Source organism: Balaenoptera musculus, chromosome 4, assembly GCF_009873245.2.
Source record: "Balaenoptera musculus isolate JJ_BM4_2016_0621 chromosome 4, mBalMus1.pri.v3, whole genome shotgun sequence".
Lineage (NCBI taxonomy): Eukaryota > Metazoa > Chordata > Mammalia > Artiodactyla > Balaenopteridae > Balaenoptera > Balaenoptera musculus.
Genome location: NC_045788.1, coordinates 20,639,990 through 20,667,441, shown reverse-complemented (window position 1 = coordinate 20,667,441; position 27,452 = coordinate 20,639,990). Strand labels below are relative to the sequence as shown.

The window sequence follows — 27,452 nt, the reverse complement described above, 5'->3', positions numbered from 1 at the left end:
AAAAAACCTTTTAATGGGGTTTTTAACAATACCACTTACCTTTTGCATCATTCAGTGACACGTCGAGAGGTGTGAGGTTTTCTGCATCAGAATTTTTTTTTTTTTTAATTTTATAAATTTATTTATTTATTTATTTTTGGCTGTGTTGGGTCTTCGTTTCTGTGCGAGGGCTTTCTCCAGTTGCGGCGAGGCGGGGGGGCCACTCTTCATCACGGTGCACGGGCCTCTCACTGTCGCGGCCTCTCTTGTTGCGGAGCACCGGCTCCAGACGCGCGGGCTCAGTAGTTGTGGTGCACGGGCCTAGTTGCTCCGCGGCATGTGGGATCTTCCCAGACCAGGGCTCGAACCCGTGTCCCCTGCATTGGCAGGCAGACTCTCAACCACTGCGCCACCAGGGAAGCCCCCATCAGCATATTTTTAAAAACCATCTCTGAGTCTGGTTTTATTTGCAGAATGACCTTTTAGGAACCTTTTAATCCAAGCATAAGTATTTTTATAAACTGGAGTAGACATAGGAAATGACAGACTAACTCCAGTAAGGTGGACATTTATGAAGCAGGGATTCCTTAAACTGGAACGTCTTGCATTTTTTTCTCCCTGTATCTGTTCCTTTAACATTTTAGTTCCATTATTTCAATAAAATAGGGGTAGGATGCTTGTTGTGAAACCCAATTTGTACTTTGAATCTGAATGGTTTTAATCTTCTCTTGAGTGGATGTACATCTCCTTGGTTAAGGGCCTCAAGCTCAGGTTTTTCTTCTCTTGCCTTTGCTTCTGGACTTCTAGAGTTACAACCAACGCTATTCACTCTTGGAGAAGCAGAGCCGCATTTGGTTCTAGAGTGATTCTCAGTTTCTCTCAGTGGAGAGAAGGGATGGTGTTTTACTGGTTCTCCATCCCCTCTCCTAGGGAAAGAGGCTGCGGGGCATCTGTTTGCTCTTGCTTGCAAAATTAAAGTGAACTGAATTTAGTTTTGAGAGTTTTGCAGTTCCTCTTAAACATTATGCTGTTGGGGAACCTGGGAATCCAGGCTGTGAAGTACCCCCAAGTGTGTGCTCACAGGTCCATGCTGTTGTCATCTGGTTCACAGGTCCTGGGAGACAGCTGGAGAGCCCGCGGTGTGGGATCAGATCCCAGCTCACTCCTCCTCCCTATGTAACCTTGAACAAAGTAGTTCACTTCTCTGAGCCCCAGTTTCCTCGTCTGCAAAGGGGGAATGTTAGCATCTAATTGAAATAATATGTGGAAGCAGTTAGCAGCAGTGCCCCATGAATAGTAATGATATGATCCAGCTCAGGTGCTAACTCTACAGCTTTCCTCAGCTCATCCACTCAGAGCCACTTAGCCTCGTTTCTGAGCCCCCTTGCATTTTGTGGGTACCCGCACTTAATTGGATTATAGCTGTTGACTCATGGGCCTCTTCCACCAGCCATGGGCTGCCTCCGGGCTGAGATGCGGCTGAATCTCCTCTGGGAGCCCGGAGCCCACACCTGGCCTGGGCGCTGGCTGGCTCAGGGCAGACCCCAGAGTGCAAGTCTTCCCCGGGCACCTGTCCTCCCAGCATCACCTCCAGCCTGGGCTCCCTCTCAGGCCTGAAGCTGGGTGGAAGATGAGGGCCAGACACAGATCAAGCAGTGGGTGCCAGATATTCCACCAGTGGATGGGAGGTTCCTGAACGCCTTGGGGAGGAGAGGGGGGCATTCAGAGAAATCCTTGCTTTGGAACAACAGAGGAGAAACAGCTGGAACAGGAGCCCTGAGTCATGGCTACAGAAGCTCTGACGGGTCACGGGAGGGGGATGGTTGGGGTGGGGGGAAAATTAAAGAAGGTCCTTGTTTCACACCCTTGCCCAGGACCCTGAGGCCAAGACTCCGGTGTTTGCTCTGTCCTCAGACCTGCCAGCCCCCCTCACAGGAGCTGCGAGTGGCCTGCACTGTGCCACTGGCCTGGACCGCCTTAACTCCAGCAGCTGCCTTTGGGACACACCCCTGGATTCTCAGGAGCCCGGCATCTCATCATCTGACGGAAACGCAGTTCAAAGCCGTTGGCGGTGGGTCAGCGGTATCGTCTTAGATAAAGTGCCACACATTATTAGCTTCCGCTCTCTTAATATCACGGATGTTAGGCAGACTGCCTTCTCTCAGAATCACCTCTGGCTTTTGACTCATTTGGCATGAATATATGTGGAATCATTGGTGGAGTTTTTAATCAAACTTTTTCCCCTTCAGATTACTTAGAAATGTACTTTCTCCAGCTAAGGCCCACTACAAAAACTGCTTTGCAAAAAAATGGGACTTCATACGAAACTTAGAGAGAAAAATCATACAGTGGGAGCCACTGTATAGTTTCGAACTCAGGAGTTTTCATGTTGCAAATGTTTCATGCTCTGCAGTTCTCTCTGTATTATCCTCTCTGTCAAAGTTCTTCGTATAGTCAGGCCCGAGTGAGTCTCCTACATTCTTACAGATTCTTACAGAAATCATAGTTAAGGTGTCACGACAACTCTGTACTTCTTATTTTCCAAAATGTTTTCCTTTTACGGTAGAAATGTCCACGTTGGATTAAACTAGGAGGTGATTATTTTTTTACAACTTTTTTTTTTTTTTTTTAAACAGAGGGGTCAGGTAAGATTTACTTTTCTTTTTATTTATTCATTTATTGATTGATTGATTTATGGCTCTGCTGGGTCTTCGTTTCTGTGCGAGGGCTTTCTCTAGTTGTGGCAAGTGGGGGCCACTCTTCATCGCGGTGCGCGGGCCTCTCACTATCGCGGCCTCTCTTGTTGCGGAGCACAGGCTCCAGACGCACAGGCTCCAGACGCGCAGGCTCAGTAATTGTGGCTCACGGGCTCAGCTGCCCCGCAGCATGTGGGATCTTCCCAGACCAGGGCTCGAACCCGTGTCCCCTGCATTAGCAGGCAGATTCTCAACCACTGCACCACCAGGGAAGCCCTAGGAGGTGGTTTTAAATAATCACTTCTGAGGTATCGGGTGAGGAAGATTTTATATTTTTATGCAAAAGACTATGTTGGTTTTTTCTGCTTATTTCTTGGATCCTATTGTTGAGAGCAAATCAGATATTCCTTTTTGTAAGTGAAGTGACAAAATCTTCCCTGAAGGGTTTTAGAAATAAGATAGCTCCTTCTCCCCTGGAATGATGTCTGCGACTTCTGCCTTCAGGAAAGGAAATGGAGTAGAGAATCCCTCCAGGTCCTTTCCAACCTCATATTTCTCTGAATTTATTACCTGCGCAAAAGGGGTCTTCTGCATCCCCTGCTTTTGTTCCAGACTGCCGGCCTCATTAGGCGTAGTGATGAGGATATTGTCATGATGCAGTCCTTGGATAAAACTTAAAAATCTCCATAACCAAAGAGCTTGGCTTAGAAGGCAGCATCGCAGTGTGATACAAGTCTCAGCCCAAGTTCTGATTCTACTAGCTCTGTTATTACCTTACTGTGTGACCTTAAATCAGCAACTTCACCCCTCTGGTCCTCAGTTTCCTCAACTATAAAACAGGGGGTTTGGGCCAGATCCAGCTCCCAATCTTTGTTTTTGCAACAATTCCTTTAAAGGAGATGAAAGTCTTTTTTGAAATTTGTAATAAGGAATCATAAAAATGTCACAACTTTTTATGATTTGCAGCAAATCTTGGAGAAACATACTTGGAAAACTAAACACTTCATATTATATAGGGGAGAGAGGAATGGTTCCTTTCCTTCCACAAAAAGCAGTAATTTCACTGAGAGTCATCACTGCGGAAGTGTTTGCAGAGACCTGTTACCTTCAAAGCCCTGCGCTCACGTGGCACGTGTTTGAGATGGAAATGACCCACGCCCCTGCTTTTATCCAAAGGGGACTTGCGCTTCATGGTTTTTGATCGTCCAGAAATCTCATCTTTGCTTTGACGTCCCGAGACTCACTCCCATCACATCTCTAGTGCCCCTGAATTGAAAGGTGGGAGGTCAGTGCATATTTCCCCCAGCTGTATTAACACCTTTTTGGTGCACAGTTGATAAGCCTGATTGTACATTAATCCAAAAGAGCACTTCCAGTGGGCAAGTAACTGGGGGACTCTTTCAATCCAAGAGCCCTGGTCCTGTGTGGTGGAGCGTGTTTGGGGTGCACTTTGGGGTGTACTCCAAGGAGGGAGACCGGGGGGTCCTTTTCCAAGGCGTAGGCTCCTGTCCTGCCGGACAGCTTACCAACAGGAGGAGGGCTGTGCTCAGACAGTTCCGCTCACCAGCGAGGAAACCGCCCTTCCAGGGGGCAAAACGACCTTTCGAAACGTCATCACGTAGGATTTCTCTGGAAGTGCTCCAAAGACAGAGTCCCCTGGGCTTTCATGCGAAATGAAGGAGCCAGTGAATAGTGGCTTTGCCCCACTCTGTGAAGAGACAGTAGACACACTTGCCGGGGACTTTGATCTCCTGACTATGCCGGTTTTTCTTTTATAAATAAAAACATGGCGGCCCCACTAGGGAGCCTGGCGTAAAAGCCAGCATTTTTGCCTCCAGCCCTGTGACACTGGCAGGCCTGCAGGCGACCTCAAGAAGCCACAGCCAGTCTCTGCGGACCACCAGCCCTTCCTCAGGCCACACCATGCCTGGCATGTACTAGACAAGGTTCTCACAGCGTGTCTTTACTGCATGTTCATTTTTTTCCTCCTTAAAACTACAAAAAGGGCTTCCCTGGTGGCGCAGTGGTTGAGAATCTGCCTGCTAATGCAGGGGACATGGGTTTGAGCCCTGGTCTGGGAAGATCCCACATGCCGCGGAGCAGCTGGGCCCGTGAGCCACAACTACTGAGCCTGCGCGTCTGGAGCCTGTGGCCCGCAACGGGAGGGGCCGCGATAGTGAGAGGCCTGCGCATCACGATGAAGAGTGGCCCACGCTCGCCGCAACTAGAGAAAGCCCTCGCACGGAAACGGAGACCCAACACAGCTAAAAATAAATAAATAAATAAATAGAGTAGCTATTAATTTAAAAAACAAAAACAAAAAAAACCCAAGATTATTGGGCTTCACCCTCAGAGTCTCTGACTCTGTAGATCTGGGGTGGGGACAATACTTTAAAAAAAACAAAACAAAAAAACAAAAAAAAACTACAAAAAGAGTACACACTTAAAGGAAAAAGCACATTCATGTAAAGTAAGAAGTCCAAGTCCGCCCCCCAACAACCCTCCCCTTTCCTTAGAGGTAATGACTTAACATTTGATGAACACCCATCCAGTGGATCTATATACATATATAGGTGTATATATTATGGATTATTCCTATATATTACAACACAGATGGCTTCATTCAACCAAAATGAGATAATACTATAAGACTGTCTGTAACATGCTTCTTTTCCCTCAGCATTTACTAATTAGTAACCTCCCATGTCAGTATATGCATAGAAACATGTTGCTTTTTTATAGCTGCATGGTATAATATGGGGTTTAACCATTCGCCTGTTGGTAGACATTTGGGTCTCTAATATTTCACTCTTCTAAATAAACCTGCAGAGAATAGCCTCATAACATATGCTCGCAGGCATCTGGCCATGTTTATTAATAACTACAATGAATTTATTTGAAGATATGCTCCCCTGCCACACACACACACACACACACTCAACGCAGCCCTAACTGAGCTATGAGGTTAATTTATGGGAAGTTTCTTAAATCCTTGGTATTCCCTTCACACTTACCTATTCAGATATTTGCTTTAAGAACTAGACATGTTTTCTTCATGCACTCAGCCCCCTGCTTCAGGAGGGGAATTGCCCAGAGCTGTTCCCAAGGACCCGGGAGTGTGGCTGCCTGCTTTTCTTACCCTTGTGCTTCATGGACCTGGCTGCCCTACATTCAACCCTCTCACTTTCCACTTGCCTGGAGGCAGGAAGTTGAATTCTGCCAAATACCATCAAAGGAACCATAGAGTATTTGGGATGGTTTTGTACAAACTGAAACCTTCGCCTGTAGCACCTCTAGGGGTGTGTTAGTTTTCTAGGGCTGCTGTAACAAAATATCACAAGCTTGGTGGTTTAGAACAACAGAAATGTATTCTCTCAGGGTTCTGGAGGCCACAAGCCTGAAATTAGTATCACTGAGCCAAAATCAAGGTGTCAGCAGGCCCACATGCCTTTTGGAGGTTCTGGGAGTATATGTGAGGGGGCGGGAGTCTGTTTCTTGCCTCTTCCAGCTTCTGGTAGCTGCTGGCATTCCTTGGCTTGTGGCTGTATCACTCCAGTCTTCAAGGCCAGCATCTCCAAATTTCTCTTTATTCCGTCTTCACATGGCCTTCCTTCTCTGTGTGTGTCAAATCTCCCTTTGTCTCCTCCTTATAAGGATTCATGTGACTGCATTGAGGGCCTTCTGGGTAATCCAGCATAACCTCCTCATCTCAAGATCCTTAACTTAATCACATCTGCAAAGACCCTTTTGCCAAATAAGGTCACATTGACAGGTTCCAGGGATTAAGACCTGATAGGTCTGGGGACATCATTCGGCCTGCTACTATGGGATTTTCCAGCCTCTTTTCCAGCATACTTTAACTTACTGCTGGGGCACACTTGATATTTCCTTTGAACTTTGGAAGAATGTATTTTCATTCATAAGGAAGACAGAAAGAGATGTTATTTCTCTCTGTGCATTGAAAAATGGGCTAGAAAGTCCAGGTCAGACAGAAAATCTCTGGCTGACAAGTTCTTTAAACTGGAGACATGGCATGAACTGCATGTACAGCTGCTCTGAGTTAAATTACAAACTTGTCTGTCTTTCCTTTTTCATTTGGAAATACTTAGCCATATAATAGTTTGGATGCCCTTGCTGGAAGGAGTTGAGAAGCCGTCTGTTCTACCTTACCTCCTGCGGATCAAACCACATCCCAGCCATGAAATTCAACTTTTAAACCTGCCCAGAGGATGTACATACAAATGTTTTACTGTTGTGAAAACAGTGGGGGGCGTTGGCCAATAATAAGGGCATAAGGCCAGGAGCAGCACATAACTCCCAGGTGGTTGGTGGCATTAAAACAAAAGGATGAGGTTCGTGAGCACACATTTAACTGACAAGAGTGTCAGCTCCTTCAAACTCACTGGTGTGAAAGGCCTATTTATAGTGTTGGACCTGGCCCTGCCCTTGCCATGTGAATGCTAATGTCTTGTACTTCCATTTCCCAATTTCACAGCAGACCTGCATAGTCATAAATTAAACTGCATCGCTCAGCATTATCGTGTGCATTCTAGGATTTAGTCCAAAATGGCCCGAACTACTGCCTAGTTCAGCAGAACTCCCTTTGGCCACCGCATGTTAATATATTATAGAGATATTAGGACAGTGATTTGGGAGTGCAGACCAGGCAGGCAGCAAACACAGTTCCCTGCACAGAGGTCCGCCAGCAGACAGGAGTGACCCAGGGGGATGACACGGGGTGATGTTGCCGCCACCTTCCAGGTGGGGCCTGGGCGGACCTGCCCTACCAGAAACACAAGCGGTGGTGTGTCGGCCAGACTTTCTTCTCATAAAGAATCTTGAATGCCTAGTGTTTAAAAAATAAGAAATCAATTGAAAGATGTGATATAAAGAAAGCCCTGAATAGGGCTGGTTTATGTCACTTTCTAAGCCAGTGAGGGGAATTAAAAAACATACTAAAATGCCCACCACTCAACCAGGTTGTCAAGGGTAAAGGAAATATAGGGATGCTTGGCTTCCCAATATAATAAAAGGCTGATACATTTGTAATCAAAATAATGCAACTACTTCAGAAGGGCTTTTTAATAAAAAGTTACAGCTTCATCCCTACCTCCTTGCCTACCTCCCAAAGGTAGCCTCTTTAGTCTTTTTAAATTATTTGGGGGATTAAATGCACAACTCTAAATTGTACCCTGATAAGATAGCCACTGAGTCCCATTAAGAAGGATTGATTTAATTCGCTTATACTCTGCACCCTACCCTTCCTTCTTCTCATTTTTGATGGTTCTGTTATTTTTTATTATCTTATTGGTTACCTTTTTACTTTAAATAATATACTTTTATTTCTTGAGACACAAATGATGAATTGCTTTCCCAATATCTATCTCCCCTTCTTTCTTACAAACAAACCCAGGTTTGTTGAAAGCAACAATGTGCCATCTAAAAAAACTACACTTCTCAGTTTTCCTTGTGATAGGGACAGTCATGTCACTGTGTTCTGGCCACTGTGATATAAGCAGCTGTTGGATGGGGCTTCAGGAAAGCTCTTTATAAGGGGAATGACTCAGCAGGTTGGCCTCTTTTGCCCTTCCTCCCACTTCCTTCTTCTTACTTGGAACACAGATATTATGATGGCTAGAGCTGTAGCAGCCATCTTGTGACCATGAGACCAGATAAGGCATATTCTAAGAATGACAGAGAAATCTAGAGGGATCCTGGGATACTGGTGATATCAGAGCTGCTGCACTATCCCTGAACCACCTACCTTCCAGCTTCATTTTATGGGAGAGAAGTTTATGCCCTGTCTTGTTTAAAGCGCTACTTTCCCTATATCTATTATTCACAATCAAATCTCTGTTTCTTATTCCTAAACTGTAATCAGTATCTAGACTCTCTGTGAGGTAAGAGGAAAATACTGGAACTTCTCCTCTTGGTCCCATTTTTCTTTCCCTAACCATTTCCCTTCTGGTGGCTGTATTCTTACATTACCAAGGGTGTTAACATTATCTTTCTATTATGTATTCACAATTAAACCTTCTGTGCGTTACATTAAATTGACTCTAAAAGTTGAACACCATTAAATAGCATTTAAGTCATTTTGACTACACGAATGTTCACTCCAGGGTCAAGTAGCCCTGGACCACTCAAAGGGAAATATCAGTCAAATGAATTTTCTTTACTCATATTCCATCAGGGCTTAAAATTGTGTCACATTGTAATTTACATTATATTATTAGGTAGCTTTTTGTTTTATTCGGATTTTTTTCTGGTTACAGTTGAGAGAGAAAGCTTTCACTGTAAGCTCAGTGTACCCGGCCTCTCAGCATACACCTTTTACTTAGAGGCCCACCTTTTCCTCTACTGCCCTGGGCCGTGCTCTGCAGCCTGCACAACTCTCATCCCAGCTTCACCAGCCTCCTAGGTTGGGTCCCTTTCTTTCTACTTTATTAGTTTTTCTTCCTTGTTTTGCTGGAACACACTCTCAATGAACTTCTTAAGAAAGAGTGCCTCAGAGGTAAACTTTGAGTCCATTCGTGTCTAAAAATGTATTTACTCTGTCTTTATACTGAAATGAGAGTCTAGCCGGATAGAGAATTCCAGATTCAAAGTCATCTTCTCTCAGAAGTATGCAGCCATTGCTCATTACCTTTGGCATCTAATGTTGTAAAGGAGAGGTCAGATGCCAGTCTTATTTTCATTCCTTTGTCTATGAACTTTCTTATTCCCTAGAAACCCTTAGCATCTTTTCGTTATCCTTAGTGCTGCAGTATTTCAGATCAAGTGTATTAGCAATTAGGTTGATTTTGGTTGCAAGTCCAGGACACCAACTCAAAGCTGCTAAATGGTTAAAAATTTACTGGCTCACACAAACACATGAAAGGATGCTCAACATCACTAATCATTAGAGAAATGCAAATCAAAACTACAATGAGATATCACCTCACACCGGTCAGAATGGCCATCATCAAAAAATCTACAAACAATAAATGCTGGAGAGGGTGTGGAGAAAAGGGAACCCTCTTGTACTGTTGGTGGGAATGTAAATTGATACAGCCACTATGGAGAACAGTATGGAGGTTCCTTAAAAAACTAAAAATAGAACTACCATATGACCCAGCAGTCCCACTACTGGGCATATACCCTGAGAAAACCATAATTCAAAAAGAGTCATGTACCACAATGTTCATTGCAGCACTGTTTACAAAAACCAGGACATGGAAGCAACCTAAGTGTCCCTCGACAGATGAATGGATAAAGAGGATGTGGCACATATATACAATGGAATATTACTCAGCCATAAAAAGAAACGAAATTGAGTTATTTGAAGTGAGGTGGATGGACCTAGAGTCTATCATACAGAGTGAAGTAAGTCAGAAAGAGAAAAACAAATACCGTATGCTAGCACATATATGGAATCTAAAAAAAAAAAAAGAAAATGATTCTGATGAACCTAGGGGCAGGACAGGAATAAAGACGCAGACGTAGAGAATGACTTGAGGACACGGGGAGGGGGAAGGGTAAGCTGGGACAAAGTGAGAGAGTGGCATGGACATATATACACTACCAAATGTAAAATAGCTAGCTAGTGGGAAGCAGCCACATAGCACAGGGAGATCAGCTCGGTGCTTGGTGACCACCTAGAGGGGTGGGATAGGAGGGTGGGAGGGAGACGCAAGAGGGAGGAGATATGGGGATATATGTATGTGTATAGCTGATTCACTTTGTTATACAGCAGAAACTAACAAACACAACATTGTAAAGCAATTATACTCCAATAAAGATGTTAAAAAAAAATTTACTGGCTCACATAATTGAGATGCCTAGTTAGGATTGACTTCAGGAGCAGTTCAATAAGGGCTCTGGCTCTATTTCTCTGTGATTCTCTTGGTTTAGGCATCTGGGTAGGTCTCAAAACAATCCTGATAGAACAGAAAACAAGGAAGCAAGGCAGAGGTTAATGAGCAACCAGTGCAGTCAGACCCTGGCATCAGAGAAGGCTCACCAAAGGAGACCTTTTATTTTTAAATTTTAATTGGGGTAAAATACACATAATATAAAATTTATCATCTTAACCATTTCTAAGTATACAGTTCAATAGTGTTAAGTACAGTCACACTGTTATACAGCCATATCTCAAACTGTAACATCTTGCAAAACTGAAACTACACAACTCCCCATTCCCTCCTGCATCCAGCCCCTGGCAAACACCATTCTATTCCCCATCTCTGTAAGTTTGACTGCTCTAAGTACCTCATGTAAATGGAATCATACAGTATTTGTCTTTTTCTGATGCTTGTTTCAGTTAGCAGTGTCCTCAGGTTTCACACATACTGAAGCATGTGTTAGAATTTCCTTTTTTGAAGGCCAAATAATAGTCCATTGTATGTAAATACCACATAGTGCTTATCTCTTTATCCATCAATGAACCCTTGGTTTGCTTCCATATTTTAGCTACTGTGAATATTGCTGCTCTGAACGTGGGTGTACAAATATCCCTCTGAGACTTTGCCTCCAATACTTTTGGGTATATACCCAGAAGTGGAATTGATGGATCATATAGAAATTAGATTTTTAATTTTTTGAGGAAACTCCATACTGTTTTCCACAGTAGCTGCACCATTGTACATTCCTACCAATAGTGCACAAGGATTCCAGTTTCTCCACATCCTCATCAACACTTGTTACTTTCTGTATTTTTGATAATAGCCACGCAGATGGGTATGAGGTAGAATCTTACTGTGGTTTTGATTTGCATTCCCTAATGATTAGTGATGTTGAGCATCTTTTCATGAGCTTGTTGGCCATTTGTATATCTTTGGAGAAACGTATATTCAAGTCCTTTTTTAATTGGGCTATTTGTTTCTGTTGTTGTTAAGGAGACCTTTTATGTTGCCCTAATATATGCTGAGTGCTAGGGGAGCAAAGTTAAATAGGTACAAATGGGTAGAAAGGGCATTCTAGGCAGAGGGACCGGCAGGAGCAAAGGCACAGATGACGGTGCGGATGTGTTGAGGCTTCCTCAAGTCACCAGGCTGTGTTGGGCCAAAGGCACAGACAGGCAGGCTGCTGGCACTGACGCGGGAAAGACACAGCTGTCCCCGCCTGTGGAGAGGTGGAGCGAGGAGCATGTCCTCCCGGCGAGCCATCGAAGATGCGAAGACGGTCCCACCAGATACAGGGCTGCCCTCAGAGAGGTCCCTGCGGGCACATGGGGACAGTGAATGCAGTTGAGACGGGTCTGTTAAGAGGCTCAGGAGGCAGTTTCCCCCGAGATTAGGTCCTCAGAGAGGCCCCTGCGGGGACATTGGGACAGTGAATGCAGTTGAGACGGGTCTGTTAAGAGGCTCAGGAGGCAGTTTCCCCCGAGATTAGGTTCTGAGGGCCCAGTGTCAACCAAAAATCATGTTTGTTCAAAATAGTCCCTGGAAAATTCCCAGTACAGTGGCCACATTGGGGTCTAACATAGCACCCCTCCCTGGGCCCCACACAGCAGGATGCCCTCAAGCACAGGCGCAGTGCCTCCCTCCAGCTTGCAACCCAGATGGAGTGGCTGCTTTGACTGTAGGGACCATGTCATGCAGAAGGTCCCTGTCTTTTCACACTGGGGTCACACTTGGCCTGCAGAATTGCACACACTGTGAGGCACAGCCAGAACCAGGCCTCCTGAGGTATATCTGTTTGGATGCTTCGAGCCACAAGTAGCCGAATACCTGACCAGCAGTAGCTGTAGCAGTAAAGGTATTTTAGCAGCTCAGTAATAAAACCTAGAGAGAGGCAGTACTAGGTTAAATCAGTGACTTGCTGAGACCACATCTCTGGGTGGTCCTTCACCTCTGCGGCTCTCTAGGGCTTCCCTTTGTGGCGACAGGGGGCCGTGGCAACCCCGGGGGCACATCTTACACCACAGTGTCCAGGGCGGGGAGGGGCAGAGAAAGGGCCTCCCCGTCGCTGCTCTTTCAGCGGGTGGGAACGTCTTTCCCAGAGGCCTCCAGGCTCTTCCTGTTAAATATCATTGGCTGGGACTGAGTCACATGCCCACACCCGACCAATCACAACAAAGGGGACAGACTGCCATGGCGGACGTGGTGCCGTGGTTCCTGTCTGGATCTGTGCCCCTTGTCCCTGAACAAAACCGGGCTTGATAGCAAGGAGAGCAGGACAATCACTATGCCGCGGGAAGGACCAGCAGAACCTCTGCCACATCACACTCTCTCTGGGACATCTGCTCATGGAAGACAGTGAGCTTAAGTCAGTTCATTTTGGCTACGTTTTCTCTTACACCCAAGTTATTATTTTGTTGATCTAGCGAGGCCAGCACATGCAGGAGAATTCACACGGGCCAGAGGCTGGTGGATGAAGCTTCCCTGTCTTAATTTTGGAGCTGATACCTCCAGATGTCTATGTCTGGCTTTACCCCAGCCTCTGGGCATAAGGTGCTCTGTAATTCTTATGGCCTGACTGGATTCTAGCTCTACCCATTGACCTTGAGGCCCCGGGATCTGCCTGTTCCCCTGGAGCCAGGATTCTCCTTGCCTGGGCCTCTGGGCAGCCTCTCTGCTCCAACTCCTAGGAACCCCATGCTCGTGCATGTACACTCATAGATCACCATGTATCACAATGTCCTGTAAAAAATGCCAGCAGCCAATGGCTACCAGATAAATACATTTGGTTCTTCAGCAATCATAGGAGCAAATTAACGTCTTTGCTGGTTTTTTAATTCATGCATAGTAAAGAAAGTCACCAATTCCTGACTTTGTGGGAGGGAACCTGGTGCAGGTCATCTGGAGTGTTGTGTATGACCTACTGGTAGATATGTTGGGCCTCTTTGATTCTCCCAGCCCAGACCCAAATCGGCTGGAACACTGGTTTCATTAAATCCCTGATTTTGTGCATGTAGAGCTTGTGCCCTGAGATAAATAGTGGCCTCGTTTGGCCTGCTCTGGCAGAAACAGGTTGAATCTGTCATGGACAGTGGTGTCTTTACACAGGGTTGGCACACATGAATCCTGCTTCCTAACTTTGTAATGGAAGGCTTCCTCCTCTTCTCAAAGCCATGTAGGAGATGTAGTCCTAATGTGTCTCTTTCGTTCATCTTCATGGCGCCCCCGTGGATGGATGTTGGGATATCCTCATTTTAAAGAGAATTGGAGGGCTTGTTCAAGGTCATAGAGCTTGGAACAAAAAGCCAAGCATTTTCCATTCCAGGTGCAAGCACAGGCAGCCTCAGTTCAAGGCCAGAAGTGCCCCGTGGGCTTCACTGTTTGAGTGTCCTTGTGTGCATGAGAGAGGTTGGCCTGTGCATGAGCTTCAGTGTGGGGACGTGGGCAGGGCCTGAGCTGCCTGTCCTGCTAATGGCTTCTGAAGCAGTAACTGAGGGAAGAAACAAGATAAGGTTTGTCTGTTAAAGACTCATAGAGACTGCAGTCGTTCCTGTGAACTGCCCACCATTTAGGCCTCATCTCTGGCCAACACAAAAGTGATTATGCATAACATTAAATATATGTTGGATGAACTCGGTTAAAATTTTTAATTAATTACCGCCCCAAACCTGGCTCAGGTTTGATCTGACTTCATAGATCACTGCACAGATTTGCAGTTTTCTGCTCATGACCATCTCATTCTGCTTATAACTCAATAAAGAAGGGAAGATGGGCTGCTTGGCTTATAATTTCTTGAGGAAATTATATTACATGAGATGGGAAAGGATTGCTCTGGACCTGGTTATGTTGTGCCCAGTGAAATTCTCAAGTGAACACCTGTCTTTTAGCAGTAAGGCTTGCCCGCATCTCCCCTGCTGTGGTTCACTGGGCCTCCACTGGCCTGGCCTGCCTTCATGGAGGGCCCAGCCAGCTCCTCATCTTTACAGGTATTTCAGGAGCTCCCTGTCATCATCCTGATGCCTGGGGGAACTTGACAGCAGTGGCAACTTGTTTTCTTTTTTAGTGAATGAATGAACAAGCAGGGTAAACAAAGTTGCCTTCTTTGTTAGAATTTTTACATTTGATTTTAAGGCTGGTCCTAAAATTCAATGCAAGGGGACTTGGGATAGAATAGAAAGCAGTTTGATGGAGCAGACACAGGGAGGGGTTGGAAGGTAAATGATGAGGCTGGTGAAACAGGTCATGACCAGGTTATAAGGGCCTATGGATGCCATGCTAAGGAGTTTCAACATTATCCAGAATGTGGGTGGTCGGCAGGGGATTAAGCATGTTAAAAGATCCCTTGGGCAACTGAGCCGAAGATGGATCAGAGGTGAGACTGGAGACAGGAGACCAGGTTAAGAGGCCCGCGCACCACGATGAAGAGTGGCCCCCGCTCGCCGCAGCTAGAGAAGGCTCTCGCACAGACACGAAGACCCAACACACCCAAAAAAAAATAAATAAATTTATAAAAAAAAAAAAAAAAAGAGTGCACTCAGGTCCAACTGAGAAATAATGAGCCCCAATCCAAGGCAGCGACTGTGGAATTTGAGAGAGGGCTGGATCATAAAGATGTTACAGAGGTAGAACAGGCAGGCTGTCAAGGCCAGGGAGGGGGAAGAGCCCACATGGCTGCCAGTTCTGTGGTTTGGGCACTAGAAGGGCCCTGGTGCCATCCCCTGCCATCATTATGAACAGTTCTGCATTTTGCTGACAAATAGGGAAGCCCCTAGGGCTGTAGAGGGTGTGGGACTGCTTTCCCAACACTAACTGTGGCTCATCGCCCCCTGCTGGACTGGAGCGGGACCCTGGGCATGCACCCTGGACAAGGCATGGACAGAGAAACAGAGAGGACAGAGGAGTCAAATGATGCCTTTGAGGGGCAATCAGAAATCAGGATCCTGGATGGGGCCCAGCCAAGGCAGCAGACACGATTCTTGGGGTGAGAGCAATATTCAAGTCTGGAAGGGAGCTGACACCCCAGAAAGAGGGACAGAAGTCTGCATGGGGTAAAATAAAGCAAACTGGAGACTAGGAAGAATTGGTTGTTGGAAGCACGGGAGAGGGGGGTGGTGGGAGGGTGGACAAAGCTGGGGCTCTGCTATTATGGTTTGAGGGATGCTTCCTCCTCAGTTGCTTCTTCCTGCCTCAGCCTAGACCATGCCCTGAAGTACCCGGTGCTCCCTGGCTCTCATTTTGATCTACTTTTCACTTGTCCCCCAATGAATAAGGTGAATATTACTTATTTGCCTTCCACTCTGCATTAGAACCCCCGGGATCCCTGCCCTTAGGGATTTACAGACTGCTAGGCTAGAAAAGTGCGCGGACTCAACCATATAGACAGAGTGTCACCTTGAAGAGGTCAGAGGAGGGAACACTGACTTCCAGGTGGGCCACCAGGAGGAGCTCTGTGGGAGGGTTGGCCTGGAAGAGATTCTAGCTCTAGGAAGTGGCAATAAACAGAGATCCCAGAAGCAGAAAGACTCAGAAGACACGTCAGAGCATGGCAGGTGGTCCCAGCTTGGTGAGGAGATGGAGCACACGTAGGGAACAGAGAGGGCAGTCAGGAGACAATTAGGAGAGGTAGAATGAGGCCAGGATCTCCAAAGTTCTGATGCCAGATGAAGGAGGTGACCTAGCAGATAAATGCCAATGGAGAACAAATTACCGAAGACTTTATATCACTGGCTTGGCATAAGGGCCCAGGTTTTATACAGTGCTTGGTGCATAGTAAACACTCAATAGTTTATCACATTCATCTGAGTGATTGAACCCAAACTTAAGAACTAGTTAATCTGCTCAGCATATTGAGAAAAGATTGGGTTGGGGCCAAATTGGTGGTGGGGAGGTGATTCCAGAGTTTCTCTCACCTTACCAAGTGTGGACGCCCACACTGGGGGCAGGGGTGGGACTGTCCAGTCCACATCAACTGCCCCTCTCTGGGAACAGCATTGTACACTCGTGTGAGCCCCAGTGACCATGTCTGTGCCACAGGACCCCATCCAGGCTGGGACCGTGACACTGCCCTTTCCCCTGTCCACCCTGAGATCTCATGTTCAGCTCTTCCTTTATCCTGTGTGATGGCCTGGTGGCCTTCTGATCATTCCATGCTCCTTCACTGCTTTGCCTTTGGTGGGGAGGGGAACTAAGATAACCAGAGCTTCCTTCTCTTGTTTGCATTTTCCCTAATTGATCCAAGAAAGTAATGAAATCCTATAGGAGGGCAGGTCTTGGTCGTGATGGAAGGTGACCTTATGCAGAGAACATTGGACACACTCAGAGGCTAATTGTATTGAGGGGACATGAGGAAGGATGGAGAGGTGTCATAGTTAACTGGCAGGTTTTGATCATGGGTGACTGGAAACACAGATGAGGGGTACAGGCAGCCAGAAGCAGGTATGGGAGGGGATGAATTCTGTTTTGGACACACGGAAAAGTTAGAGGTTCTGGAGAACCTCTTATGGGCCAGGCACTATTCTGAGTACCCTACATGGTCAACAGCAATTATCTTCATGACAGTCTGAGGAGGTATGTGTAATTATGTCCATTTTCCGTATGAGTCACTGAGGCTCAGAGTGGTTAATTAACTGATAACTGCAGGGCTATTCACCAAATATTTCTGGCTCTCTAACTTTGGGACACAGAGTCAGATTGTATTTTCTAACTTGTTGAACTTTGGTGGGGTTGTTGGAAGTGACATGTGCCCATTTGAGGCCAAGTGACCTTCCAGAGCCTTCTTTTTCTCTGCTACAGTGATTGACTGTATTCCAGGTAGTGACTCCTCCATTGACTTGAGTCCTGGATTGAGGGACAAAGATGAGGCAGAGCAGAGCCCCCAGTAGGCATGGACTGGGCATGTATAGGAATATGAAATAACATCCACACTGAGATTTGGGGGTTGTTTGTTAATGCACCTCACCTGGCCTCTGCTGACTGATACACTCAAGGTCATGCCATTAGGAAGTGCTTGTTGGTTTTGAATCCACGTCTGTCTGGCTTGTTATCAAGCCAGTGTGTGGCCACCCATGGACCTGTAGGGGCCCATAAGCAAGATCAGGACTAGAACAATAGATTTGGGTGTCATCTCTACACATGGGTTAGGGAGTGGAGAGGAAGAGATAGGGTGTTAGTCTGTGGACTTTGGCATGAGGCTCATCTCTCTCCCTCATGTTCTTTCTATCCCGAGGGTTTGTTGTTGGCTCCACAAGCCTGCTAAGTAGGACATCACTGCTGCCTGCCGGGTCTGGTGGTTCAGAGACGTTGGCTTGAGCTTGTCAACAGCTGCACACTCATAACATTGCTAAAAACTTCATAAACTCTGAAGCCTGGAAATAGCCCAAGTGGTTTGAGGTTTTGCTCACTTGTAAATGTTTGAGTATTGTGTCCACAAATTGCAAATTGAGTAACTCAATTTTGAGGCACAGCTGTTATTTGGAAAAGACCCATCTAATGCAAACTCCTTGTAAAATGATTGTGCTTCATTTTTGTCAAGTATCAGAAAACCATTAAACTGCCAAGCCATATGGCAAATGCCCACTCGAAGCAGAGTGCGACAGCACACCATAATGAATCTGTCTTGGGGGGAAGAAGATAAGACAGAGTCTGGCTTTTGTGATCTGCAGAAAAGCAGATTCATTGCTGCACATTTCAGCCTTCTAGAGTCCTGAGTAAGGATTTTTCCTCCCATGAAAAATTCATATAAAAAATTAAGTGATGGTAGAATTATTTTTTCTTAGATGTATTCTCCCTTTCAAACAATATCTATTTGAGTTTCTGCATATAAAATAGGTTTAACTGGGGCAATAGGAACTTTTAAAAGTTTATACACTTTTCATTCCTTTATATCCAAATTCAATAAACATTCATTAGGTATCAGTATATCAGTTTGAATAGGTTTAGCTGCATATAACAGAAAATAGAAAATAATAGTGGCTTAGCAGAGTGGCTTATTTCTCTCCCCAGTAAAAAAAAAAACCTGGAGGTGGGCAGTCCAGGTCCTCAGGGTCCTGGCTTTCTCTTGGCTTGTTCTCTGCCAGACCTAGAGTTGATCCTCATCCTCAGGGTCCAATCTAGCTGCCATACCCCAGCCATCACATTCTAGACAGGAGGAGGGGAGAAGAGGAGAAAGGCATGCCTTTCCCTTTTAAAAAGAGTTCCTGGAAGTCCCACCCAACACTTCTATTCACAGATCACTGGCCAGGCCTTAGTCACATGGCCTCGCCCTGCTGCAAAGGAGACTGGGAATGTAGCAGCATGCCCAGCCAGGAGAGTGGATGCTGGGAGCTCACCAGCAGACTCTGCCCTACCTGGTGTCCTCGATATCTGTTCTTCCTGAAAGATTGGGAGGAAGGGGCCAGGTTTCATTTATCCCTGTACCTCCAAGGCACTAGCACAATAGCTGGCATGTTATCTGCTACTTTGCACTCCTCATAGCAGACCCCAGGCCACCTCTTCTCACCTTCTACCTCCTCTTATATCTTCTTTGTTTAAAGTTGGCAAGTTGGTTGCGATTTGGGGCATGTCTCTTCTTCATTTTCAGATGTTTTTCCTACCTGAATGACATTAAACTATTCATTCCTCTGTTTCTCAATATCAACTCTTAACTCAATTCCAGGGATAAGTGATGCTTTGAGTTGATTGTTATGGTTGGAGCTAGACAGAAACCACAGCAGTGGTATGTGGGAGTGGCCTTTTTTGGGAGCATTCTTCTCTGGTGACAACTCAAGCTGGTTTGACTGAGCTGCCTGCTGGTGGGGGATGCTGACGTGTTCCTAACGCCTGCCAGGTTTTGATCAGTGGGTGACTACAAAATGGTAGGCTCTTTTTCAAACAAGGTGAATAGGTATATGGAAGCAGATGTGGGGATAATGAATTCTGTTTTCAGTATAATGAAAGAGGAAGGAGCTAATATTTCTGGAGAACCCCCTATGGGCCAGGTACTGTGCTAAGTGGGTCAACTCCGATAACCCTCAAGACAGCCCTAGAAGGTGTGTGTAATTATCTCCATTTTCCATGTGACTGAGGCTCGGAGAAATCGATTAGACTCTTTACCAGAACGCAAGCACCAACCCTTCCCTTCTAGGCGTGTTGAAAGAATCAGCGCCAGTGTGTATAAGGTTTTCTGCCCGGTGCCTAGCCCGTCACTCAATAAACCCAGTAGCTGTTACTCAGTTCCTCCCTCCTATGACAGTCGAAATCAGTCCCAACTCCTGAGTGTGGAATTGCAAGAGAGCTCGTTCCATTCCTTGGGATCCTCCAAATCTTTTGAAAGTTCTCAAAACTGAAGAGCCAAGCTGCCTGCTTTCCTGCGAGTCTCATGATTAGGACGAGTGCTTAATTGGCATGTTTGTTTCCTCCAAGGGGTGGCTGGCAGAGGATCCTCACACGACAGAGGAGGCTGGCTCTGCTTTTGTTCTTAGCAGCACTGTGTGCCCATAGCAACAGCGAGTGAATCCAGCAAAGTTGAAAAGAAAAAGTGCCCGGAGTTTGCGTGAAGGTTGATTGCCCTGGAGAAGTTGATACTCTTACGCAGATGGAAGTGATCTCCCCGGGTCCTGAAAAATGTGCTCGTCAACCCCACAAATCCAAACCGTGCCTCTTGTTTTCTTTAAGACAAGGAGTCCGGTCAAGAGGTCTATGTAATGAAAGATGTTTGTAGAATCCATTTCCATTCTGCCCAAAGCCATCTGCTTTATGTCTATAATAAACAGGGATGTTTTCAGCCAGGTCTTTCCCAGGCCAGGTCCCATTAGAGGCACTCACCACAGGGAAAGGTAAACCGCCTCCCAGTTGATGAGCATTAGCACATTACGTCCGCAGTGATGGCACTTAACCTTCCCGGCTCGCCTTTCCTTTCTGTGTCTCTGCAACGGCCTGTGACAAATGTGCCGAGGGGCACACATTTAGTTAGAATTTAGTACGCATGGGGCACTGGCCAGCATCACATTACCCGGTGACTGAGGAGAAATGTAGGCAGCAGGAAAGGCCATCCTCTGGGAAGCTGGGGACCTCCTGACCTTTGCCAGGCAGAGGGGTCCCCGGGGTAGCCATCCCGGGGCTTGCTTCCTGACACACCATCCTGGGGGCACTTGAGAGCTCTTAAAATCCTTCAGAGGTTCCTCATGGCCTATAGGATGAAATCTAGACTCTGCCTTGGGGGACTGCGTGATCCTTGCACCCTCTGCACCCCCATCTTGGGCCACCCGCACGTCAGCTTACACCACACACAGCCACATCTATGTGCTGTTAGTCCATCGCCCACCTTAAGTGGTGGTTTCTGAACCTTTGCAATGCTGGTCCCTGTGCCCGACTCACCTTTCCATATCCTCCTTATCGGCTCAATCCCTGTGCCTTTCCTGCCGCAGGCTGAAGGTCACTTCGGAGCGCCTGCCCCAAATAGGTGAGTGTATGAGTTCCCTATGGCTGCTGTAACAAATCGCCACAAAGTACTGGCTTAAAACAACACAATTTTATTTTCTTATGATTCTGGAGGTCAGGAGTCTGAAATCAAGGTGTCAACAGGGCTGCCCTCCTCCTGGAGGCTCTAGGGGAGAATCTGTTTCCTTGCTGATTCCTCTCGCCCTGCTGGGTCCTGGCCCTCCCTCCATCTTCAAAGCCAGCAGCAGAGCCTCTTCCTGCCTTCTGATCACTGCTTTGTCCCTTATGTCTTCCTCTATGTGACCTTCCTGCTCCCTCTTATTAGTACCCTAATCATGTTAAAATCGGCCCACCTGGATAATCCAGGCTAACCTCTGCATTTCTGATCGTTAATTTAATCGCATCTTCAAAGTCCCTTCACCTGGCAAAGCCACAGCTGATGACCTCCAGGGTGGAGGAATGACCTTGGTGTCAGTGTGCAGGAGGCTGGTATATCCCTATTGATGGGCTCCTGGCATCGAAGATGGCACAACAAGGCAGGAATATGTTGTTTGCTTTCAGTCTGAGTCGGGTGGAGTGGGGTCTTGGGGAGGGCCCTTAGGTGCCCCTGGGAAGCTGGAAAGGTCAGCTTATATCCCTGGAAGTCCCAATCCATTGACTGCTTGGGACAGAAACAAAGAGCGGAGGTCGCCGTCTGAAAAGGAGGATGCTTGGTCAGGGAGAGTCCCTCATTCTCTCGTTCGTGCCACACACATTCCTGAGTACCTGTGTGCCAGGCACCCTGCAGGAGTTGAGGGGCCTAGATGAAGACGGAACCTCCCTGGAGGAGTTCACCTTCTACTGGGGGAAGAGCGACACGGAAACAAGGCAGTGACAGGTCTGTGGTCCATGATAGAAGAAAGTGATAAAGTAACAGGTACCGTTAGCATGGTGGGGGTGGGGGGAGGCGTCGGCCTCCAAGGAGAACACCTTGAAGGCAGGAGCGAGGAGGGCGTTCCTTTCAGGTGGTCGGAAGAGCATTTGCACAAGCAGGGGAAAGGAGCTGCGTGTTGTGTTTGAGGAGCTGGATGAAACGCTGTCGGGATGACTGTGAAGTGGGAGGCGGTAAACTGGAGAGGGGGCGGGGTCCGGAGGTGGAATCTGTTTGCCTCGCCTCCAGTTTAATGATAAATTCCAAGAAGACCATATGCCACCTTCTCAACTTGTTAAATCCCTCAGCTGCAATTGCTGTTCACTCGGAGGACCTCTATTAAATGCTATTGGTGAGAAGCCTTTCCCAGTAGCAAAAGTCCTCCACGCTTGCTTCATCTCGCTGGATACTATGACATGATAGGGCAGACGAGTCACTTTTATGGCTTGCATCCGACCTTTGAGACGCGCTCGAATCGGAGCCTGGTGTATTCTCTGCTGAACCCCTGGAGGGAGTCCATTTCAGCCCTATCATTGTACTTCTCTGGGTTTGGGCTTGGGAGGGTGTTTAGTTGAAGCACATTGGCGTAAACAGACGACGCAGGTGCACTGACCTCGTTCCTGAGCCTGGGAATGTGCACCCACCGCGACCTCCAGCCTGAGGTGCGGCTCAGACAGTCAGTCGCTGTCAGAGCAGCATGGCTCAGTGTGACCACGCAAGGAAAGAAAAGACAGACAGACACTTCCTATATATCATTTGTTCTTCTTCCCATCGTCGCACTGCGTCGCATTGATGCCACCATTCAAACTAATGTTCTAATTTACAGTTTCTGGGAACTTTGGAGAAAATGGATCAAAACCCCAGGTTACCTGAGATGCTGCAGTTACATGTTTTAAGGGCTCTAAAAAAAATGATATTTTGTCAGAACGAAGTAGAATTTTGAAAGACTTCCTAACAGTTGTAAAAAACAGCCAGCGTCTTCAGATACACTCATTTCAAGGCTGCTCTTGTGAGTAGCTCAGCACGCTCTGCAAATACTATCTCATTAAAGATCCGCCCTCCCCAGGAAGAAGCCAGGGCCAGCAGCTGTCACGCAGGCTGCTTTCTTCTCACGCAGCAGGGGGTGTCCCTGCTAACTCAGGAAGTGGGAAGAAACCACAGCCCACCTATGTTGAGAGTTTTTTATCCTCACACCACCATAGCTCAGAACGCTGCCAGAACACTTCTCTATGTACCCAAGGAGGTGCTTAAGCCTTCCCAGTACCAGGAGGTAGGTCCACTCCCAGCTGGCCGGTGCCCTTTCAGTCTCCACCCAGCCCTCCTCTGGGCCCATCCTCTTGTCTCCTTACCCTGTAGGTTTCAGCACCTGGGTGAGGTTAAAGTAAAGCAGAAAACAGCCTGGGCTCCAGGGCAGGCTGGCTGATAGGGCTGTCCTGCCACTGAGGCACTGCCTCCTGGAATGTTCATGAAGAGCTTCACTGGAGTTAGGCCTTGGTTTGACTCCTAGTTCTACCTCTTACTGGCTGTGTGACCTAGGGCAAATGATAGTCCCCTCTGAGCCTGTTTCCTCATATGCAAGATGAGGATAATATTACTTACACTTATAGGGTTGTTGTGAGGATAAATGAACTATGTATGGAGAGTGTCTGTGCCTTACCCTCTCAAAAATGCTTAGGCCCCAGATAAAGACAATGAGTGAAATCAGAAAAGACCTGTAGATTAGATTATAGTCCTGTAGCAATGTTAATTTTCTGATTTTAGTCGTTCTTCTGCAGTTATATAAGAAAATGTCTTTGCTCTTAGAAAACACATACTGAAGTATTTAAAGAGGTATTATGTCTACAACTTATTCGCAAACATTTCAGAAAAAAATTATAGGTATTTACAGATACGTGTGTGTATATGGAGAGGGAGAATGAATGTAACAAGTGTGATAAAATGTTAACATTTGGGGACTCTGTGTAAAGGGTATATAGGAATTCTTTGTACAAATTTGGCAACTTTTTTTGTTAAGTCTGAAATTTTTTTAAAATAAGTTTTTAAAAAGTTCCACTCTGCTCTGAGGCCTGTGACTTCTATTTGGACTATCAGAGATGACATTTTGAGCATCTTACATATGCCTTTTGACCCTAAGGTGATCCATCAGAGTACAGGGAGGATGTAGAGGTTATGGGCAAAACATGGTCTTTGGGTCAGGCTGCCTGGGTTCCGGTCCTGGCCTTGCAGCTTCTAAGGTCCCTGAGCTGTATAAGTAACTACTCAGGATTGAGTTGAAAGCATTTGGTAAGATAAGAGCTGTACCTTGGCATGGTGCTTGGCACAGTTCCTGGCCCATGGTGAACCTCCTGTAAATGTTGTTATTGTTATTCTTGCCTCCTCAGTCATCTTACAAGTGAGAAGTAATGGCCTGCGTGTGGCTTAGAGACACTGATCTTGACACTTGTCTTGGTGCCAACTCCCTGACGTGAGTTTTTGTCCCAATGAAGGCAGGGTGGCTGCTGCAATGGGTGTGAATGTGCCTGACAAGATGAAGAGCCGAATCCCCGTGGTGCTCCTGGCCTGTGGCTCCTTCAACCCCATCACCAACATGCACCTGCGCTTGTTTGAGGTGGCCAGAGACCACCTTCACCAAACAGGTCAGTCACGGGGCCCAGGTCCAATGGAAGAACTGGTGTGTTGGGCCTCTTGGGGCTTTGCTGGCTGCTGTCATCATCCCCATTATTAAAGCTGTCCAATTTATTCATTCACAGCATAACTGGTGACATACATTTCCTCCATCATACTCAGAGGGCTAACACCCCTTAGCCATGTGACATGTGTACAAGTCATATCGCTGGCCATAGAGCTGAAATGCTTCTCAGGATCCGCTACCCCCCTGTCCACTTCACGTTGACTGTTAATGCTAAAAAGACAACTGGGCACATTATAGAACCTGTGTCTCAATCAGGGCATCCTTCCTGGGGCTCCAGGAAGCATTTACCCACACAGCCAGATGAATAGGTAGCATGTACCTTTGAGAACTCCTGCTACTCTTCAGTGGGTAAGCAAACATTCTATAATGGGGATTTTGACACGTTCTCCTTTGAAAGAATAGATCTTACACAATTGCAAATTAACAGACTTGTATATAGGGCATTTCTAATACAGATGGCATGGCTTTGCCAGAAATATTTAATCAGCTGGAAATATTTAATCTGGAAATGTTCCATCTCCTTGACTTTCCATTTCATTATTAAGAGAGTAAAATGGCATTTGTAATCTGCATGATTATTTCTAAAGAATATAAGTCATTTATTTGTTGATGTCAGATACATATGAAAGTTTTATTCATTATGTATTTATGTATATCTTATGTATTCATATATGTATTTTGTATTTTTGCATTGCTCAAAAATGTTTGTCTTTTAAGGGCATTGTTTTTAAATCAAAATCAATTTCTATTTACTTTTAACATAGAAAAAAATATTTGAATAACATGTAAATCATTTCTTCAAAGAAATTACTTACAAATATTAATTTATTTTAAAGAAATGTCTTTGTTTACAAAACATTTTTTAATTTTTCAAAAAGTGAAGTATTTATTTTTAGTAAATAAATAGCTCTGACATAGGAATAAAAAATCCAAACAGTTAACTTAAAACTGGTCAGTGAGCATTAGTAAGCCATATACCAAAGAAGAAATATAAATGGACAGTAAACTTGAGAAAAGCTGCTCAACATCACTAATAATCAATGAAAATGCAAATAAAAACATAAATACCACAAGGTAATAAGCACCATGAGGGCAGCTACTGTGACTGCTTGAACACCACAGAATTGCCGTCTGTCACGAGGCTTATAGCTGGTGCTCAATAAATATCCGTTGTGGTAGTAAATAGTTCTAGCCTATGAGATAGGCAAAGATAAAAGATTGTCAAAATTCAGTGCTGGCAGGATAGGGAGGGAAACAAACACTCATGTATTGGTAGTGATGGGAAATGATAAAACATTTTTGGAGGGCAACTTGGTTTTCCATAGGAAAAAAGAATTGAAGTCTATATACACATCCATAATGAGGAGAAAAAATCAATCAATGGAAGTCGAACCAGAACTGATGCAGATGTTAGAATTAGCAGACTAGGACATTAAAGATTACAATAGTTATGTGACATATGTTGAAAAATTAAGTAGAGACATGGAAAATATTAAAAGAACTCAAATATCTAGGGATGAAAACTACAGTATGTGAGATGAAAAATAAACTGGATAGGATTAACAACAGATTAGACACTGCAGAAGAAAAGGTTAGTGAACTTGAAGCTATAACAGTCTATTCAAACTGAAACGATCCAAAATGAAACATAAAGAGAAAAAAGAATTTTTAAAAATAAAGAAAAGAATATTGGTGAGATATGAGATAATTTACATCATCTTAATATACTTGTAACTGAACTCCTAGAAGGAAAAAAAACAAAGAACAGAAAAAATATTTGAAGAAGTAATCACTGAAGTGTTTTCAAATTTGATGAAAACAGATTTAATCAAGTAGCTCAACAAACCCCACGCACAAGAGACATGAAGAAAACAACGCCAAGGTATATGATAATAAAGTTTCTCAAAACCAATAATAAAGAGAGAATCTTAAAGGCAGCTACAGAAGAACAAATAAAGAAGATAGCAGATTTCTTGTTTCTGAATTCAGCAAAAGGGAATTCAGTGGTACAGATCTTTAAAGTACTGAAAGAAAAAAACCTGTCAATCTAGGATTCTATATCTGGCAAAAATATCTTTCAAAAACAAAGGCAAAGTAAAGACATTTGCAGTTCTACAAAAGCTGAATGATTTCACCACCAGCAAACCTGCACTACAAGAAATACCAAAGTCCTTTAGGCAGAAGGAAGATGATACCAAATGGAAAAATGTATCTACACAAAGGAATACAGAGCATTGATAACCACATGGGCAATTGTACATGTTTTTTTATTATTTAAATTTCTTTAAAAGTAATTGACCATTTAAACAAAAATAACAATATATTGTGGGGTTTATAACATATGTAGATGTAAAATATATGACAGCAGTATCAAAAAGACTGGGAGGGGAGAAATAGAATACTACTGTAAGGTTTTTATGCTATACATGAAGTGTTATAATATCACTTAAAGGTAGACTGTGATAAGTTAAAGATATATATTATAAAGCCTAATGCAACCACTAAAATAAAAAAGCAAACAGTTATAACTCATAAACTTTCAATGGAGATAAAATAGAATGAGAATATACTCAGTTAATCTAAGAAGGAAGAAAAAGGGGAATGGGGGACCAAAGAATAGATGGGACAAATAGAAAGCAAATAACAAAATGATAGACTTAAACCTAATCATATCAGTAATCACTTTAAATATAAATAGTCTAACAACTTCTGCTAAAAGGCAGGCATTGTCAGATTGGATAAAATAAGAAGGACCCAACTACAATTATTTGATGCCTACAAGAAACATACCAAATATAAAGACACAATTAGGTTCAAAGTAAATGAATAGACAACTATCCCATGCAAACACTAATTAAAAGAAAGCTGAAATAGCTCTA

The 27,452-nt window shown here is 45.1% G+C and overlaps 1 protein-coding gene across 2 annotated transcripts in view; it reads left to right on the top strand.

The window, feature by feature from the left end:
• Window positions 1–27,452, top strand: part of NMNAT3 (nicotinamide nucleotide adenylyltransferase 3) — a 115,133-nt gene that overhangs the window by 26,184 nt on the left and 61,497 nt on the right. The window contains exons 1-2 of one of the 2 annotated variants that reach the window (XM_036849507.1): window positions 20,902–20,993; window positions 24,368–24,517. In XM_036849507.1, the coding sequence (XP_036705402.1) occupies window positions 24,385–24,517 (133 nt within the window). In that variant the 5' untranslated portion in view covers window positions 20,902–20,993; window positions 24,368–24,384. Of the gene's footprint in view, window positions 1–20,901; window positions 20,994–24,367; window positions 24,518–27,452 lie in introns of those variants that run through there. The other variant, XM_036849505.1, reaches the window with a different exon arrangement.